Source organism: Athene cunicularia (genome assembly GCF_003259725.1).
Source record: "Athene cunicularia isolate RWA chromosome 25 unlocalized genomic scaffold, athCun1 chr25_part1, whole genome shotgun sequence".
Classification (NCBI taxonomy): Eukaryota; Metazoa; Chordata; class Aves; order Strigiformes; family Strigidae; genus Athene; species Athene cunicularia.
The window spans coordinates 251,862-270,334 of NW_020799134.1; the positions used below are offsets into that span (position 1 = coordinate 251,862).

Here is an 18,473-nt window from a genome sequence, read left to right on the forward strand (position 1 = left end):
AAAAAAAAAAAAAAAGTATATATATATAAAATAAAAAATAAAAAAAGAGAGAAAATGAAAGATAATCAAAAAATAGTCCTAAAAACTCTAAAGTAAAAGTATTGAACAGTATTCTAAGCTCTAGTGCCAAGGCATTCTGGCATTTAGGAAGAAAAGAAATGAAACGGCATCAGACTTACCTGATGTAGAGGAGAGTACGCAGGAGAGGACGACGGAAATAAATCTGCCTCCCTGCTCCTTTTATACGGAGCTTCGAATTGCCTGGGGGGGGGTGTCTGAGACACGCGATACACATGAAATCATAATCACCGACCGGCCCGAATTTGAAGCACATGTAACATCCCAAAGTGATGAAACTCTTTTCGCTTGTTGTTTGCAAAATTCATCCTAAATCTCTGAACAGCACGATACGCACATTCCAGCTCCCCAGTTCTCTTTCATCTTGAAGCCTAATTGTCCAGCTTCATTGCTGGTATCATTCCGCCCTGCTCGCTGGCATTGCGGGAGGAATTAAACTGGTTCTATTTATTTAGCACTTCCGTCATTAACTTCCCTTAATGATTTTAATCAGAGCTATAACCTGCTGTCGTACACATCTTCGTATTTAAGTGCTTTAAACCGAGGCTGCAATCTAATCTCATCTAATTTTGCAAGGACGTGTTCAGTGAGGTGAAAGGCGCCTTCTCATCCTTTTCCCACCCACAGCCACAAAACATGAGAGAGGTCCCGTACCTGAGGTAATTATAGACGTTGTCTGATGCCCTTTGATTTAGAAATCCTGATTTTTCATTGCTGCCTGGCAAGACCAGCAAAAACCCCACAGTATTTTAGCACCTGAAATGGTGTTTAAACCGAAGTCTAAAGTTTTCTCTGAAGGTGTTTAAACCGAAGTCTAAAGTTTTCTCTGAAGGTGTTTAAACCGAAGTCTAAAGTTTTCTCTGAAGGGAATATCTGGTTTTGTTGTTGTTTTTTTTTTTTTTTTTTTTTTCCCCCCTTATTTTTCACCTGGAATCTGCAAAGGCGCACGCACAGAGAATTATCTCACGGGTGCAGCGATGTAGGATGGCTGCGAATGCAAACAGATTAATAGCTGCTCTGCATTGACATCGCACAGCTCCGAAGGAGGACACAACACAAGAAAGTGGTGAAGTGGGGGCCAATTTCTCAGTGTCCTTGTGAAATGGTACGTTTCTGTCCATCACATCATCCATCCGGTCTGTACCTTCTCTTTCTTTTTGTTCCTATGATCGAGTGTAGTTTGCCCTTAGATCTACCCCTGCGCTTTAGACAGGAGGAAAGTTTTTGCTGGAGAACGTCACAGAGACAATTTTTGAGTGCTTCCCTCTCAGACTTGCTGGCAGGAAAATCAATGGAATTATCTGCAGAATAGTTATCGTTTTTTTTTTTCTTTCTTTTTTTTTTTTTCTTCTTCTTTCTTTCGTGACTATCAGGACACACTCTGCATATTGTTGCAGGGCCCAGTTTTGATGCCAAGATTTCAAGTGACTTGTCACCTGAAATTACTCAGGCTTCCCCGATACTTAGTGGGGAGGGACGAGGAATTTCTGCAAGACAATTCATCCCATCTCAAACGCTTACCTTACCAGAATTGGTATCACCCTCAAAACATAACAATTTTGCTTTCGTTGACTATGGAGATGGACAACAAGCTCAGCTGAAACACCCAGCTTTTAATCAGGGAAGGTTTGATGAGACGTGTCCCACCCATACTCTAAAATCCTGTGTAATAAACACTGCCTGGTCCAGCCCCAGCAATCCTCATTTGCCTATGGATCTGTTTTTTTTTTTTTTTTTTTTTTTTTTTTTTTTTTTTTTTCAGATTTTTGAGATGGCCCTAGGGGATCACAAGAGCAATAATAGCCACTAAGGTTGTACAAATATTTCTGTGTCTGCGTTTTGAAGCACTTCCCAAACCCTCCTTAGTAGTTTAGGCATTAAGTGGTGCGTCATGATGGTAATATAAGTATGTGGTTGGATTCAAGCCGCCCAGCATTTTGAAATATATTTATTAAATTGTACTGGTCAAGAGAACTGTTCCTGTTTCTTTTACCAGTCTTAGGACTGCGGTTGATTTTCTTTTATGATCTAGGTTTTCATTTAGTTAAGACTCTGTATAAGCTCCTTCAGTGTTGATGTTGCATTAATTCGCACCCCCTTCGGTGTCTGTGGCAGGAAGATCTGCAACATCTGCCTCTGTCCTCATGTTTTGAAAGCTTTTCCTAGGACTCACCTAGTCTAACTGCGAGTAATTTACCTTTCTTCTGTGTTTTAAACCCATGCTTAGCTTGCTAAAAGAAATATATTTACCAAGCTGCCTGTCACCCGGTGAAGAAACTCTTTACCTTCATTGTGATTAATCAATTTACCTCTAAAATCTGAAGCGAAAAAAAAAAAAAAAAAAAAAAGTGCAGGACGCTCCTGTCCCAATCCTAAATTCCAACTTCGTATATGGGTTGCTGATTTCACAAGAAAGCCACCATGTTTTATATCAATTGTACTTTATCTAGCAAGGCTAAGGGAGAATGGAAAGAAAACCTGCATATGAAAGCAGATGGCAATTATGATTAACATTTGAGCCACCATCATTATGTCACCCAATAAAAGAAGAGGTAAATAAATGAAGCCAACGTAATTCCTCCTGTCGTTCTAATGTATTTCATGGAATGTTACCAGGAATGAATCTTGCCAATTAAGTGCGAAGATGAAAGAAATATTTGTTCGGTAATTTGCATTTCATACCGTGTCAGAATTTGAATCAACTAATAAACATAAATATTGAGCAAAACTGTTTCATCATTTTGAGGTGAACCATGCGTGATAAACGTGGGCTGGTGTTGATGAGAGTCTCAGGTTCTTCAGGCCGTTTGAGGAAATGCATCAAGAGTCCCACCTCAAAACTGCCTTGTATTTACTTCTCTTGCCCACTTCTTCCCAGAGCCAGCAATTTTCTCCGTATCAGACTATTCTTTTTTTTTTTTTTTTTTTTTTTTTTTTTTTTTTTGTAAATTTAAATTAGTCCTGTCACTTATGAGGAGGCAATGTTATATGCAGGTTTTAAGGTTGTTTTCCACAATGCTATCAGCTCTCCACTAGTTCAAATCTTCAATTATAATCTACTAAACAGATACCAACCCCCCAGATTAGTCCTACAAACTGCTCTGTACTCCTGCACCACAAAGGTGGAGGAGCCACGGATGGTAGCAGCCGTGTTTAACGAAGGATGTGTTCTCTTAATAGTTAATTACTTGGTATTCCAGCTGCTGTTTCTAATTATTTTGCACGGAAGAAAGCTGAAGCTTGAAAGGGATGTAAGCAAAGATTCCTTGCTCACGGCAAAAAGGGCCTCCAGGGCGTAAGGAATCGGGTGATCCTTTGGACAGTTCATCCAGTAACGCACAGCATCAGGATTTTTAGACTAAACTTCAGACCACATGGAACTGACTTTTATCAGAGACAGCTTAAGATCAAGCATTTGTCTGAGGAAGAATGTGACTTTCTATATTCCCGTGTTTCCACTAAGCAATGATCAACCATCACTTAAAAAAAAAAAAATTTCTTACAGAGTTTATACAACTTTGAGGAATTACAGCCAGAGCAGGAGGTTGGTCTTGGTGAGGTAACTCTTTCCCATTTCCATGACATCTAAGGTTTTCTTCCTTAGATCCAGGGGGGAATTCGTGCTGGGTTATGCTTAGTCATGTTTTCAGTTGGCCAACTAGTGTCCGGTGCCGGCACCAACAGCTGCGAGGAGCTGACTGCCTTGACCTGAGGGCAGCGGTTCAACCACCATCCGCTGTCACAACCTTGCCAGTCCAGACGCTTAGTTCCTTCCTTCAGGACAGTGTAGCGGGATCTCTGTTACCACCCACACTTAATTTTTTTTTTTTTTTTTTTTTTTTTTAATGGGAGCTTGTGTTATGGTAGTTTTTACCACAGCAGATTTTCCTACAGGTTTTCAGCTCCTGGCGGTGAGTAGAACATCCCTTCTGGCTGTTGTTTTGATACTAGATACCACTGTGGAGATGTGGGTCTTGCTGGAGGAGCTACTCAATTTACCAGAGACAATTAAATAATATTAAAAAAAAAAAAAAAAAAAAGAACAAAAGGCAGATTTATAGATGACTTTTTTAGGTAACGAGTGCTGAAAAGTCTGCACTGTCCAGTTACAGAGAGTGGAGCTGAGCATGTGCAGCAGATCTTTCTTCATATTCTTATCTTTCTTCATATTCTGCCTTCAGTCTGTGGTCGGATGTTCTCTGAACGCTGTTACATTACGCGTAGCCGTACTTCTTACTGCAGTAAAATATGTAGCCTAAGGTCTTCTGGCAGCTGAACCACATAAAGAAAACTAATCTTGTGAGATAAGCATCTGCTTGAATCAGGAGATGGCTACGTGCTTTACTGATAAGCTAAAAGAATGTACCGTGTGTCCTGCAGTACTTCAGTTTTAGGCCACCTACATCATATTTACACAAATTCTATTTGTATTTAATATCTACAGAGCCGAAACACGGCCAAAGAAGTCCCAAATCCCGGAACTCAACCAGATGTCCTGTGAAATTAGGCACGTGGCCCTTATTGTGTTTTGGAAGTGTCACCTGCACACAGCCAGAATTTTGGAGAGTGACATGGATCCGTGCTGGTCTGTGCTAGAGACAAACACAGAATCCGAAATTCATTTAATATCAGTCACCCATCTCCCATTAAGAGCTGTGGGCGCCTAATTACTTGTATGACATTGGATTAGAGGTCTGTGGTGGAATAAGCAAGAGCTTAACTTCCAGAGCGTGAACAGCCCCTTGTTGTTCAAAGAATTATCTCGATAACACGAGTAGGGAGTTTAATAAGGTAAAGTGTAGAGAAGGCCAGCGTGTTGTGACCATGTTGTTGCAATCGAGCGGTGAAACAGGCCGAGCAAGGGCTCCTCGTGGAGGCTTTCACTATGTGGGCAGGGTTTGCACAATATTATTGCAGCCAGATGTGTACAACAGGCAACTTTATCCAGAAAAGTTGGCAAATTCGGAACGGACGAGAGCACGAAACCGCAACACGCCTCTTTTGAATGATGCGACAGAATTTTAATTAGAAGGAAAACAGCAAAAAATATATCGCGGTATCAAGAATATATATATCTCCAAATTGTCGGAGGGGAATGAATTTTGAGTCGCTGTTAAATGTCTCACTGCATTCAGTCGCAAGTATGATAACGTAGAAGATAACAAGGAGTTGAAGACATTAAGATGTCAGGAAAGAATTTAAAGGAAGGAAAAAAAAAAAAAAAAGGAGAGGTGTGGGGCATGCAGAAGGCACTGCGCTGAACAGGATCCGTGAGTGCTTTCACAAAGCTGTCACTCATCCACTCGCTGGTGAATCTGCATTTTGTTTTTCACCCGTACATTATTCAGTGGTTTTTCTTGTGTTTAGCAGGGCCCGCAGATGCCACGGTTGTACCTGCCGTACCGGTAGGAGTAAGGGCTGCAGTAGCCATAGCCATAGGGTCTGCCGTAGCCATACAGGCCCCGGTAACCCAGGGAGGAGCCCCCACAGCCATACAGGCCCCCATAGCCCAGGGACCCATAGCCCCCATAGCCATACAGACCCCCGTAGCCCAGGGACCCATAGCCCCCATAGCCATACAGACCCCCGTAGCCCAGGGACCCATAGCCCCCATAGCCATACAGACCCCCGTAGCCCCCAACAAGGGGCGCTCCAGAGGATCCCACGACCGAATCCTGGGGGAAGGAGCTGAGGATGGGCCCGGGGAAGGTGACGACGACTGGGGGCGGCTGGATCACGGTCGTGGAGTCGGGGCACTGACGGACACACGGCTCGTTGCAGCTGTCAGCCAGGGGCTGGGGGCGGTAAACGCCAGAGGCAGAGGTGGAGCACAGGTCGTAGCAGGACATCTTGCAGGGATGGAGGTAAGCTGCAATGGACACTGAGGAGTAAAGACCAAATAAAATGGGAAAAGGAATTTGAAAGCTGGACACATGAACTAGAATAGTGGCTTTATCTTTCAGATCTTGACTGTCCTTCCTCCCCTTCAGTATTTTTCATGAAACATCTCTCACTCTTGTAAATCAGCACTGAAAAACAACTCTGGCATATTGACTGAATGCAGAAGCAATAGCTAAAATCATGCTGCCAGTATGCTGAACCTGCTATAAACACGGATTAAATAAGGCATTCCCTGCCCTAAAGTGCTTGCGAAGTAGCTTGAAAGTCACAGGGTGAGCGAAAAGATTATTTGTCTCATTTCCCAGATGGGAAACTGGTACACTCAGGTAAGTAGGGCTCGGTTTCTACTGCAGATAAATCCGTTGGGGTCTGAGCCATTCAGAATGTTTTTCACCATGGGATCTGATCCAATCTAAAAGAAAACCCATGCAAGGACGAGGAATACCACCTGTGAACAATATTTTTTTTTTCCCCACTAGAACCAATAAAATATGAGATTCGGAGAGACTTCTGGAGGTTATCTAGCTCAACTCTCTACTCAAAGCAAGGACAGTGTAAAAGATAGGTTAGGATTTGTTTGTTTCATCTGTTTTCCAATACTTCTTTAGACAATAATTCTATATTTTTTTTCTGGTCAAGTTCGTCCCCTCAACAAATACATACATACGGAAAAAAACGTATATAGAAAAATCCTTTAAAAATTCCTAGTGACTGAACAAGCCTTCTGCTAATGTTTTGGAAGCTGCTTTGATAGCTCGAATTTTTACTAACGAGAAACAATACTTTTTGGAAAACCTAGTTTTCCCATTTTAAACCTAAATACATGGATGTCCCACACCAAAAAAAAAAATATTAAAAATCTTAGAATATTTACAGATTACTCTAACATGAATTAAAACTGACAGAAAAGAGATACCTGAATTTTCGGAAAGAGATCACCTAGAATGGGACTTACCCTTTTTCACGGGGATGAATAAAGCGAGGAAGGTGGAATGAAGAGCTCTGAGTTGGGAGAGCTTTTATACAGTTCCCCAGATCACGGCGATCGCCTAAGACGCAATTTGTGTGCGTGCATAATTGGGGCCAACCCAACACTAATAGGACACGTAGGTCCTTAAAGTTTTGCTGACTATTTGTTCGTTGGTTCAGAGTCTCGTGAAATGTCGGAGGCGCGTTTCATCACAAAGCCTCTTTCATCTCAAATGGGCTGCCTGTCATATTCCTGCCTGTTATCGTTCCGTTCACATCCTTGGCGTCACAACAAGATTTATACTCACGCTCTTCCTCAGCATCTCCATTGGTAATGGCGAAACCCGGCTGCACACGGCATGGCTGCGGTCGCCTGATGTGCCCAGATATTTTTCCATCCAGTGTAGGCTGGATGATATCTGGAGGTAAAAGGGTCTTTACGAGAGCAACTCCTGGTGTCGTCATTTTTGGTTTTGTCTTTTCCACTCTCAGTTACTTCATGTGAGACCGATACTCCACCCAAAGGCTGCCCCAGAAAACATCCTGTGGTCCTGAAATCGTTTCCTCTTGTTTGGCTTTTGCTCCCAAGCGCAATGCCGGCCTCATCTAGTGAACAAGGGACTTGGGGAACTACCTCTTGCTTTCTGTGTTGTGCTGTGGGTTCCTCTTCCTCTCCTTTTCTCAAACACCAGCAAGTCCTTTGGACCATTCTAAGCGGAAGACAGAGGGAGAACACCCTTAAACTACTCCGGTTTTTCTAACAGGTATTTGAACCCAGTTTGAAGTCTAGAGATGGACTAATACTTATCTTTTCGGTTCGCAAAACTACAGGGCACTTTCTTGGCGAAATCTTTGTCACCCACATTTAGCAGTTTTCCGTCTCCTGATACAAAACCTTCGGAGATCTATTTTCAGTTCATCTTCAGACCAGGCAATATTGAAGACTACCGAGAAATGAAATGAGATAAAACATGACCGGGTGTCCACTTGCTAAAGCTCTCTAGAGATACAGCACAGTAGAGACAGAGAAATCGTTTACACGCATAAAGGCTGATCTTTGAGAGAATTGCAACAGCGATTAAATCCTCTGTGATGTGCAATTTGAAAAGTCTAAAGTCACAAACTAATTCTACAGCTTATGAAACGCTGCATTTTATTTAAAAATTGATATTTCATTCTCTTCTTCTACATTGAAAAAAACCCCGAAGACGCACAAATCCGGAGTATTCAGCCATGATCTGATTACACCAAGGACACAAATACCTTGACTTACATATTTTAATGTGATGTCATTCCATAATTAGGCACCCAAATCCAGGTACATGCCTTTCATCTAATTGTAAGAATGCGTTCTCAAACCATTAGTGGATAGTTTGAGGCATTTGAAAAGACTCGTTCCCTGGAAGCTTGAAAATATGAGTCCAAAAATCTTCTAACCACCTCAAAGGCTGAGAAACCCGACTTAAAATTTAGAGCTCGTCCACGGCACAGAGTCTGCAGCATTAAAATAACACATCTGTAAACAAGGGAAGAACCGGCCTTTGTTTTGCGTGGTGTGTTCCCAGTTCGTAATTGTTCCCTGTTCTCAGAAACTGCCGGCTCAGCCCTGTTCTGGACTTATGGCTTGCAGCAACAACAGCGTGTTACAGGAGGTCATGAATTCCTGAGAACCAAAGTCAGCAATTCAAAGCGCTTCTGTCACATTTCAATATTTTTTTTTTGTTTTGTTTTTAATCCACCAGAAGATCCATTTGTACTGAAAAAGCTCAAGTTTCCTCAGGCTTATTAAATATTCTCGAGTACCTTTTTTGTACTGACAACATCCAACCAACAATACCTGGAAAAAGTCTCTTTGGGATGTCCAATCCTTTTGGAGCTTTTGTTAAACTCATTAAAAAAAAAAACAAACAAAAAACAACCTAAAACAAAACAAAACAAAACCCCACCAAGCCTCAGGAAGATAAAGGCTTCATCTCCATCTCCCATGTGAAATTCTGGAGACTTAGCCCTACACATTTTTGTCAGAGAATACAACTCGTGGAGTGACTGATTGATGGATGGAGAAACTGATTCAGCTCATTTCTGCATGAAAAGAATTCCCAGCACTCCAAAATGAAAAATTTCACCATTTTTTCCCGCTCAATGTTAGATTTCAATTTCCACTTAAGCCCCGTTTAGACACCAAAGCCCACATTGGCAGGTCACTGGAGTTGCTGCTGCTCTTCTTTCTGAGCAGAATTGTCCCCAGTAGAACCAGTGTCAAACACTACTGGGAAACATCATCGACTCCCAAGGGTGCTGTGTCCCCCAGCTGTAGGTGGGGAAGATAAACATGCAGAAACCACCTCCAACCTTCCTGCAATTCGCGTTTACAGTCTTTAACTTCTGTCCTGACGGGTTGTAATGTGGATTATACGTACTTAAACAAAAATCCTGTCCGTGACAGCGGTTTGTAATTCTGATAAACCCATGAGACACTCTCCAGGTATTTAATACAAGAGGAGCTGTCTTAATAATTTCTGTTTGTCATTTCAAGGAAGTGACTGGAATAACGCCAGGTATTAATCTTTTCCAAGTCGTCACAAAATGAAACAATTCTCTATCATCTAAAGTCATGTTTAGGTCCTTATTACAAAACAATTTGACGGGACTCATCAACTCCAATAACGAGCGCAGCAATTTCATCATCTTGACAAGTTACGCGTGTTTGAAATTGGGGCACGCAACCGGTGTTGATCTTGTAAGTCCACCTGCTCCGGTATAAAAGCTCTTCTCCCTCATTGCTCTTCCATAGACTTCTCTTGACTTCTTGGCGACTTGGGTAAGTCCGATTCTTCTCTTCTGCTATCAACGTATCTTTTTATTCCTGGTTTCAGCGTCAGTTGATGTCCAAAGGCCATATTGTTGAGTGGATCTGCGTTACCTTGGGACAGAGATTCTAACGCTGGCTCTGGGGTAGCAGATACATCTGTTTGGGGTGTGGGACCCTGCGGAGTCCTCAGTGTCCAGGAACACTGGACCCTGAAGTGACCAGACGACTCTCCTTGTCATCTCATTTCATTTTAGGTAGTCCTGCAAGGAGCAGGGAGTTGGACTCGATGATCCTGACGAGTCCTTCCAACTTAAGGTGTTCTCTGATTCTGACTTTAATGCATTTAACCTATTCCAGAGTTTGCATTTGAGGTTCAATGTTTGATAAGGGCATTACCGCTGCAGCCAGTCATGAACCCTGAGATGAACCGATGATGCGTATGAGAACGTCACGTGTGTTTTCCTCTTACAGCAAATCTTCCGGCTGACCTTTACTTCCATATTCTCCCACAGAACCTTGCTAAAGACTTGCAGGACATAGTGAGTGGAGAAGAGTAAAATCACCCTTAGAGAAAATAACGAGGTTTAGAGGGCGAAAGAGAGGTTGAATTGTTGGGTTTACCCAAGTCCTGGTTTATCCCATGAATAGCAATTTAAAATTACTTTTTTGAAAGACATTAGGGACTAAAAGATTATATATATTGAAATTATCCAGCCTGTACCCATATAGTAGCTGCATAGGTAGGAATTAGGATAATAATGTTGCCATCTCTCCTTTATTTTCTTGTCAAAGGCCTTTCTGAGCAATCTGGGGAGTAACAATCCTATAATCTGTTGTTCCTACAACTCTCAGCAAAATTGGGACGAGTGGGAAGAAGAAGCTACTGTAATTAAGTTATATATAAACTACATCTCATGTAAACCTGCTGAACACAAATCCAAGATTTCCTACTGACTCATCAGATGACCTTGGACAAAGTCACTTTGTTCTCTCTGCTTTTGCTTCTCAGTTTTCAGTTTAAAATATATCTAAGTTCTCTGAAGGCTGCTCGTGAGGGACAACACCTTCAGAGCTAGACGTAACATTTCCCATGTTTTTGTAATCTGTAGATGCCTTTTAGAAAAAAGTTTGAGAATCTGATTTTGGAAAAAAGAGGCTTATGATTGCAAAATGGGAAATCGGAGTTTTTACTCAAAATCCTGTACTTGACTCAGTATTTTATTGTAAGCTGTTGAATTTTAAAGTCGCTGCCTTCTCCTTACTTTACTCCTCAGTGTCCATTGCAGCTTACCTCCATCCCTGCAAGATGTCCTGCTACGACCTGTGCTCCACCTCTGCCTCTGGCGTTTACCACCCCCAGCCCCTGGCTGACAGCTGCAACAAGCCGTGCGTCCGTCAGTGCCCCGACTCCACGACCGTGATCCAGCCGCCCCCAGTCGTCGTCACCTTCCCCGGGCCCATCCTCAGCTCCTTCCCCCAGGATTCGGTCGTGGGATCCTCTGGAGCGCCCCTTGTTGGGGGCTATGGGGGCTCCTTTGGCTATGGGGGCTATGGGTCCCTGGGCTACGGGGGTCTGTATGGCTATGGGGGCTATGGGTCCCTGGGCTATGGGGGCCTGTATGGCTGTGGGGGCTCCTCCCTGGGTTACAGGGGCCTGTATGGCTACGGCAGACCCTATGGCTATGGCTACTGCAGCCCTCACTCCTACTGGTACAACAGGTACAACCGTGGCATCTGCGGGCCCTGCTAAATCCCACAGAAATATCCCCCCGACTAAGGAATAACCAGGAACTGAGAGCTACAACCTTGATCCACAGCAGTGGTCCCAAAGGAGATGTTGTGAAATCCTGATCACCGCCACCCGACTGCGGTGCAGCTGGGAGCACACAGCACATCCTTAATTTCTTCACCCTCTACTCATTGTCTTTTGGGCTTTTTTTCCATCTGTGTGTATAACGGGCAGGATAAAACAATCAATTTATGTTCATATGTCACTTCATTGTTCAACCAAAGAAAATCATGGAAGGCATTGCCTGCACTCTGCTGCATCTTCTTGATATCGTACAGCTCTTTTCTGTGAATGTTTATTGCTCATTAAAGTCATTCTATTCTGCATCATACAAATCAGCTCCTAGTTTTAATTTCTTCTGCTATGGACATACAGCTGTCCTCTCTGTAAATGGGGAAAACTCACATCCTTACGCAGGACGAGGCTCAGACTTCGAAAACACAGCTGAAAAAAATCCCAGCTTTCAGTGAAGTCAGCCACCCTTTGTTGTACTCAGTGCACGCATTCGGGAGCAGGAATCCTCCCTCCCCATCTGGCCTGGGTTACAATAATAACAATATGTTTAGAAACAAACCACGCTAAAGCTCCGTTTGTTAATGAGACACTTGAACGTCTCTGCTGATCACAGCAGGAGCAGATCCAGTGGCTCAGCTGAGGCTGGATTCAAAGCAGATTATGGGGAAAAGGGTGGCAGATGAAGCCCTCAGGTGGGATGGATGCTTCTGAGTCAGAAAGGATTTAAGGAGGTGGGGAGAGAGTGGTGAAGGGTGTTGGTATGGAACTGCTGAGAGGGAGAGGATTGGAGGGAGCTGCAACAAGGAAAAGAGCTCTTCAGCGGTGGGCAGGTTATCTAATGGAGATGAGGAGTATCATGGGAGAGGCTGAAAGCTAGAGCTGCTGAAAATGGGGGGTTCTGCTGTGAGGACTTCCCATGCAGCAGGAATTGGGAAACACAACAGTGTTGAGGAAAGGTATGCGGGGTTGGGACTTTTTCTACCTTTGAAGCTTTCTGGGCACCTTAAGTCTGTTCTCTCTGTTCCAGCCGGTCTTGCTGGCATAAATGAGTTAGTCCTTTGGGTAGCTGTAGGGAGTAGCTGGTTTTCAGTCAAAAAACACACAAAACCTTAGATTTCATGATTATACCGAAAGATCTTTACCCACACTTCAGATTTAAAAGTTTCATTGTATGGCCTAGGAAACATCTTTTAAGGATTTGACAGAAAGTTAATTCGACTTTCTGCAGACACTGAGTTCAGGGTTTGAGTGAGAACCTGAAGTTCAAAGAGTTGAATCGGAGACTTAACTGGAAGAAATTCTTGCTGAAGTCTAATATTTTTTAAAAAGAGTTTGAAATTAGTAAGCTACTGTTTCGTTTCTCTCCAACTACTAATTTGTAACCAGCAGATGTACATCCGAGAAGCCAAATTCCTCCAGAAATGTGGAGAGCAGGGCGGTAGTTCATTCTGTGCTGGTGGCTTCGCACTGCTTCTGTACACTTGAATTCCCTGATATTTTTTTTGGACAGACTATTCATCTACATAGTTTAGACTGTTACTGACAACTGAACAGTTCAGACTTCTACTAAGACAGATAACCAGGGCAAAACCATGAGAAAAAGAACACCAGAACATGGCAAATTTGATGCAATAAATTTTAATGATAGTGAGTAAAGGAATACATTCTCCAAGTCTCCAAGAAGTATAAAACTGTTCTCCAGTCAGAGATACATTCACATATGATTTTTTTTTTTTTTTCCTTCCCGAGTCTTGGCTGTTGATTTGAACAAACAGGAAACATTCTGAGCAATTCTGTCACAGGTTTACCTCAGGCAAGATGGAGATCGGACAGGAGAAGCGTTAAGACAAGCTGAAAGCAGAAGTGAAGTTCAAAAGGGGCTGAAGGGGTGCAGCTCCCTGGTCATGGAACACAGCAGTGGAGGTTCAGACCTTTTAGCTGTGAAACCATCCCATCTCGTTGGTCGATTACACCTCGCTTGGGATATTTCTGTGGGATTTAGCAGGGCCCGCAGATGCCACGGTTGTACCTGCCGTACCGGTAGGAGTAAGGGCTGCAGTAGCCATAGCCATAGGGTCTGCCGTAGCCATACAGGCCCCGGTAACCCAGGGAGGAGCCCCCACAGCCATACAGGCCCCCATAGCCCAGGGACCCATAGCCCCCATAGCCATACAGACCCCCGTAGCCCAGGGACCCATAGCCCCCATAGCCATACAGACCCCCGTAGCCCAGGGACCCATAGCCCCCATAGCCAAAGGAGCCCCCATAGCCCCCAACAAGGGGCGCTCCAGAGGATCCCACGACCGAATCCTGGGGGAAGGAGCTGAGGATGGGCCCGGGGAAGGTGACGACGACTGGGGGCGGCTGGATCACGGTCGTGGAGTCGGGGCACTGACGGACACACGGCTCATTCCCACTGTCAGCCAGGGGCTGGGGGCGGTTGATGCCTCCAACAGCAGTGGAGCACAGGTCGTAGCAAGACATCTCGCAGGGATGGAGGTCAGTCTGTAATACACAGTCATTTATGTTCACGTCAAAGAAATGCGAAGCATTACATTATGATCAAGTCCAACAGGGAATCAGCAATAAATCTGGCAAGTAAACATTTTCTATTACTGTGCTTCCTAACACTGTAACCTCGAGGCTAGTTTTGACTTTAGTATGACAAAGTCACGTAACTTCCAGTTGTATCTTTGGTACTTCCACATAAACTAATTTTGACAGTCTTACATTCCTATTAGTTGAAGTTTTCTACATAATAAATTTGCTCTTTCCCCTTGTAAACGCAAAACTCTACTAAATGCAGCTATATATAGCAACGTATATGAACTTTTATCTCTTAAAATAGCCAAGAAATTCTTCGAAGGGATAAAATATTACAAATACGGGATTCAAAACAGCTTGATATAACCCTCTTCTGGAGCCTGTCTTTACAGGGCCTGATAATGAACGAGAAACTCAATGTTGTCTCCAGCAGCAAATAATCTACAGACCACTGGCAGCCTGGCAGAAACTGAAGAGGAATTGGTCCTAAGTTAAAATCGAGAGTTCTTGACAGCAAGTTAAGTTTAGCAAAGTCTGAGAGAAATCTGACTTACCCCGCTGATGAAGGCGAGTAAGGTGAGAGAAGTGGATAGAAAGACTTAAAGCCGAGAGCTTTTATACAGCTCCATGATTGCCTGGAGGCCATTAGGCATCCGATGTGTGTGAGTTCATAATTAGGTACCAACCCCAAATTGTAGGACACGTCGTTCCTCAAAGTGCTGAAATTGTTTTGGCTTATTGCTTGTGCGTTGCGGGCGCTTCAAACCCACACATAGCGTGACATGCATGCTCCACCACAGACCTCTCTATTATCCCCAGGCTTTATGTGTGGAATTATTTTTTATTATTCCATTACTCTCTTCAACATTAAAGGAGGAAGTAAGCTGACTAGATTTATTTAAGAGTCTTGCATAATTAGGATGACAGGAAGACAGTCGTTTCTTTTGTCCAGTTACAGGTCTTCAGCATAATCAACAGGATACCCAGAGATAAAATGGAATTTCTTTTTGGATCTCAGATGAAGACTGGAGACAAATAACAAAGGGTAAAAACCTTCTTTGTGCAGGCTTAGCACTTCGACCTCCAGTTGCTCAACACAAGGCAAACACAGTGATTAGGAAGATCTTTTAATGGCTTTTGGATGGTTGTCTACTAGATGTCTTTCAGTCCCGGGAACATAGAATTATTTCAGCTGACAGTCACAAGTCTATGGAAACTGAGTTTTTTTCTGAGATTTTTCACGAATCTTTGCTTTCCGTTACATTTTATTATGCTTTCTTCTCTTTCTGTTACATATTAGAGAGACCTAGGAACATAGGACTAAGAGATGAAAGGAAATCAGCCCGTAAGACACGACTCCTGAAAGGGATTCTAGCCCTGACACAATGAAGACAGATCCCGCTGTACCCTGGGTTGGGTTTTTTGGTTTTTTTTTGTCTCACCGTTCACTCGATACGAGCAGATTTCTGTTTCTGGACCAATGTGCCCTTAAATAAAAAAAGAAGGTAAATTTTATTTTTGAAGTCAATGAAAATAAGGTCCAAAAAGCATTACAAACCATGAACTGATTACGGGAAAGACCCAAGTGACCTTGACTTACCTATTTTAATGTGATAATCCCTCATAAAAGTGGGGTGTAAGCATTCAGGCATACTTTTTACCTAATTATGACACAGTACGTACAAGTTAGTAATGGGTGTTCATGAGGTACATGAAAATCCCTTGGAATGTTCTTATAAAACTTGGAGATCTTTTTTTTTTTTTTTTTTTTTTTTTTTTTTTGGTCGGTATTATAGCTCAGGGAATCTCGGTATGTGTCTCCAGATTTGGAAAAGCTCGTAATTTAGAAATAATATGTGGTTTGAAGATAGTCACGTTGATGATTATGATAACCATGATAATGATATAGTATTACAATAATGGCCTAAACAAAGAAAGAAACCTCAGCAAAAGCCAGCATCTGCCTTTCCCAGTGGATTCCCACCTCATAATTGCTCTCTACCGAAAGATGCCGTCACTGATGGGGTTAGCTGCAAGCTCAGTCAAGGTCAAGGACTCCTGAGGGGCAAGTTAGAAATTAAACTTCAGGAAAACATACCCGCTCAAACTCGTGGATCAAACTGAGCGGAACGTTCTCACTGATCATGATTTCAGAGGTTCACTGGGAATCGGTCCACTTTTTTGATGTCGCTTTGATGACACTTTAGACATTTTTATGTCTAAAAGGTTGCTTTTATCTATCGGATAGGCAAGAGCTGCAGAAATCCTTTAACACCTGTGGATGGTCTTTGATTTAAACAGGAGATCTCAGCAGTTTTGGACAGTCAGAAGGAGACTGTTCAATGTACCTGCAGAAGTGAAACATAGAAGATGAGTAAATAGGACACCAGTAAGAATTGCGTATGCTGGTGTGAACCCATTGAGTTAATAAAGTTATTAGTCTGTGGCTTAGTCTGTTCCTCTGAAATCTCACTTCGTAGCCGTCTCAGTAAATCACAAATTTAGATATTAATTCAATGCACACTTTAATTATTTTTAGCTTTCCATCCTAATAAAAATATAGATGTCTTCTTTCAGAACTAAATTCAGCTTTAAATTGTAGTTTGAGGGTCAGATAAAACCTAAGGCTGTTTTGGACAGCCACCACCGTGTTCGGGAATGCTCACAATATGATTTGATTCAGAGAGTACTGAGGGTCTTGCGTGGATTCCAAAATGAAATGTATCACATCTCAGATATAAACCTAAACGCCCAGAAAATATTGCCCGCCTTCCCAAGGATTTAATTTTCTTTAAAAAAAGAGAGAAACCTGACGTAAGTGTCTACGAAAGAAACACCTCACAACAGGTTATTTCTCATAAATGTCTGAGCATCGTTGTCATATAGAGCAGCAAAAGAAGAACATCCATGTATAAGCAGCTTACTGCATGGTGCAACTCCAAAGAGAATAGGAAACTGATATTAATTTAATGAATAATGTTTTAGGATGAAAGATGCGTTAATTTGACCCATCACTCTTTTGGATGAAAGATCCTCGTGTGATGTAACGTGTGTGTTATGTTACGTGATAATTGAGATCAAGTAGTAAACAAACCCAAAGCAAACTGATTTCATCACGTTGCAGAGCTATCAATAAAAAAAAAAAAAAAAAAAAAAAAAAAATCGCAATCACAAAAGCAGCCTCTCATCCCTCAGGCAGTCTGAACTGTATAAAAGCTCTCTCCACTCAGGGTTCTTCCAACCGCTCCTCTTCCCGTCTCAAGTCAATTGGGTAAGTCGGAATTTTCCTCTCTACGACTTTTGGAATAGCTCTTTGCTGTAGAATTTAATCTAGGATGGTCTCTTGCAATTAGAACTAATGGGTAAAGTTCTAGGTGAAAAGATTAAAGCCTACCAAAATTCTTCCAGGTGTTACGGACAGCTGATCTCTGTGTTCAGGATTGGCATTTAATTTCAGAGCAAAGTTTCTTGATATGGGGAAAAAAAAAAAAAAAAAAAAGTCCATTATTCCGTCACATCCAACAGATAAAGGAATGATGTGGCTGGTTCAATACGCATGCCTCTTCTGTTTGTTCACACAGGTAACCGGAAGTTATTTGTAAAAGTTTAAATCTTCATGGTTCGTAGGGAAAGGCTGAGCTTAGAAGCAAACCTTCCATCATCTCCAGTTCATTCTGTTACAGATCGCTCAAAGCGCTCTTACGTGAATTCAAGATAAAAGAGCATAAATACCACCAGGGATCAGGCACTGGCTTAGAGGAGGACACAAAAAAAATTGAGATATGTTGAAAATGCTCAATAAGAAATTCGGTTGAGGGGTGATGGAGGGAATTTAAGGAGCTGACAGGTGAAGCACTGGGGTTTTTCACGTTAATGGGGACAAGTTGTTTGGGCTGAGACTTTTTCTAAAGAGTTCAGAGCCTGGAATCAAACCACTGCGTTGAGGTAGTTGTAAATATCTCAGTGCCCTGATTCAATGTTTGGAAATTGAGGACAGTGATCTTTGCAATTCCCTTGTAATGGTCTCATCAAACAAGTTACTGAGCAAATCTGAACAGACAATGATTTATAATCCCTGTTCTGACAAGGCTCAGCACAAAGGGGATCAGTGGGAATGAAGAGTTAGAGTCATGAAATCACCCATAACAACGCGCTCCCTTCTTGGAGTCCCAGTCCTTGCTGATCCGCTGACTCACCAAAGCATCTGAGCAAATAACTTTGCTGTTCTGCTTCAGTTTTCATTTCTAATAGACTTAAGCAAATTGGTGCGCCTCAGAACACCTGTCTGAGGAAAGACACTGAACTCTACAGCACTTTTATGTATGTGAATAATGTTCTGTACTTGCTAAAATCAGCTCTTGTAGA

At 42.5% G+C, this 18,473-nt stretch overlaps 4 protein-coding genes across 4 annotated transcripts in view; 1 reads left to right on the top strand and 3 right to left on the bottom strand.

Annotated features, from left to right (window-relative positions):
- Nucleotides 1–620, bottom strand: part of LOC113488685 (scale keratin-like) — a 1,757-nt gene extending 1,137 nt beyond the window's left edge. The window contains exon 1 of the mRNA XM_026863971.1: nucleotides 180–620. The gene's annotated coding sequence lies outside the window, so the exon portion shown is untranslated. The remainder of the gene's footprint in view (nucleotides 1–179) is intronic.
- A 4,821-nt stretch (nucleotides 621–5,441) lies between these two features.
- On the bottom strand, nucleotides 5,442–5,927 carry LOC113488692 (scale keratin-like). The gene has a single exon (XM_026863979.1). The coding sequence runs from the start codon at nucleotides 5,925–5,927 to the stop codon at nucleotides 5,442–5,444; it is 486 nt and encodes a 161-aa protein (XP_026719780.1).
- A 5,139-nt stretch (nucleotides 5,928–11,066) lies between these two features.
- On the top strand, nucleotides 11,067–11,510 carry LOC113488734 (scale keratin-like). Its single transcript, XM_026864037.1, has one exon. The coding sequence runs from the start codon at nucleotides 11,067–11,069 to the stop codon at nucleotides 11,508–11,510; it is 444 nt and encodes a 147-aa protein (XP_026719838.1).
- Nucleotides 11,511–13,562: 2,052 nt separating this feature from the next.
- Nucleotides 13,563–14,048, bottom strand: LOC113488733 (scale keratin-like). The gene has a single exon (XM_026864036.1). The coding sequence runs from the start codon at nucleotides 14,046–14,048 to the stop codon at nucleotides 13,563–13,565; it is 486 nt and encodes a 161-aa protein (XP_026719837.1).
- Between the last annotated feature and the right edge of the window lie 4,425 nt (nucleotides 14,049–18,473).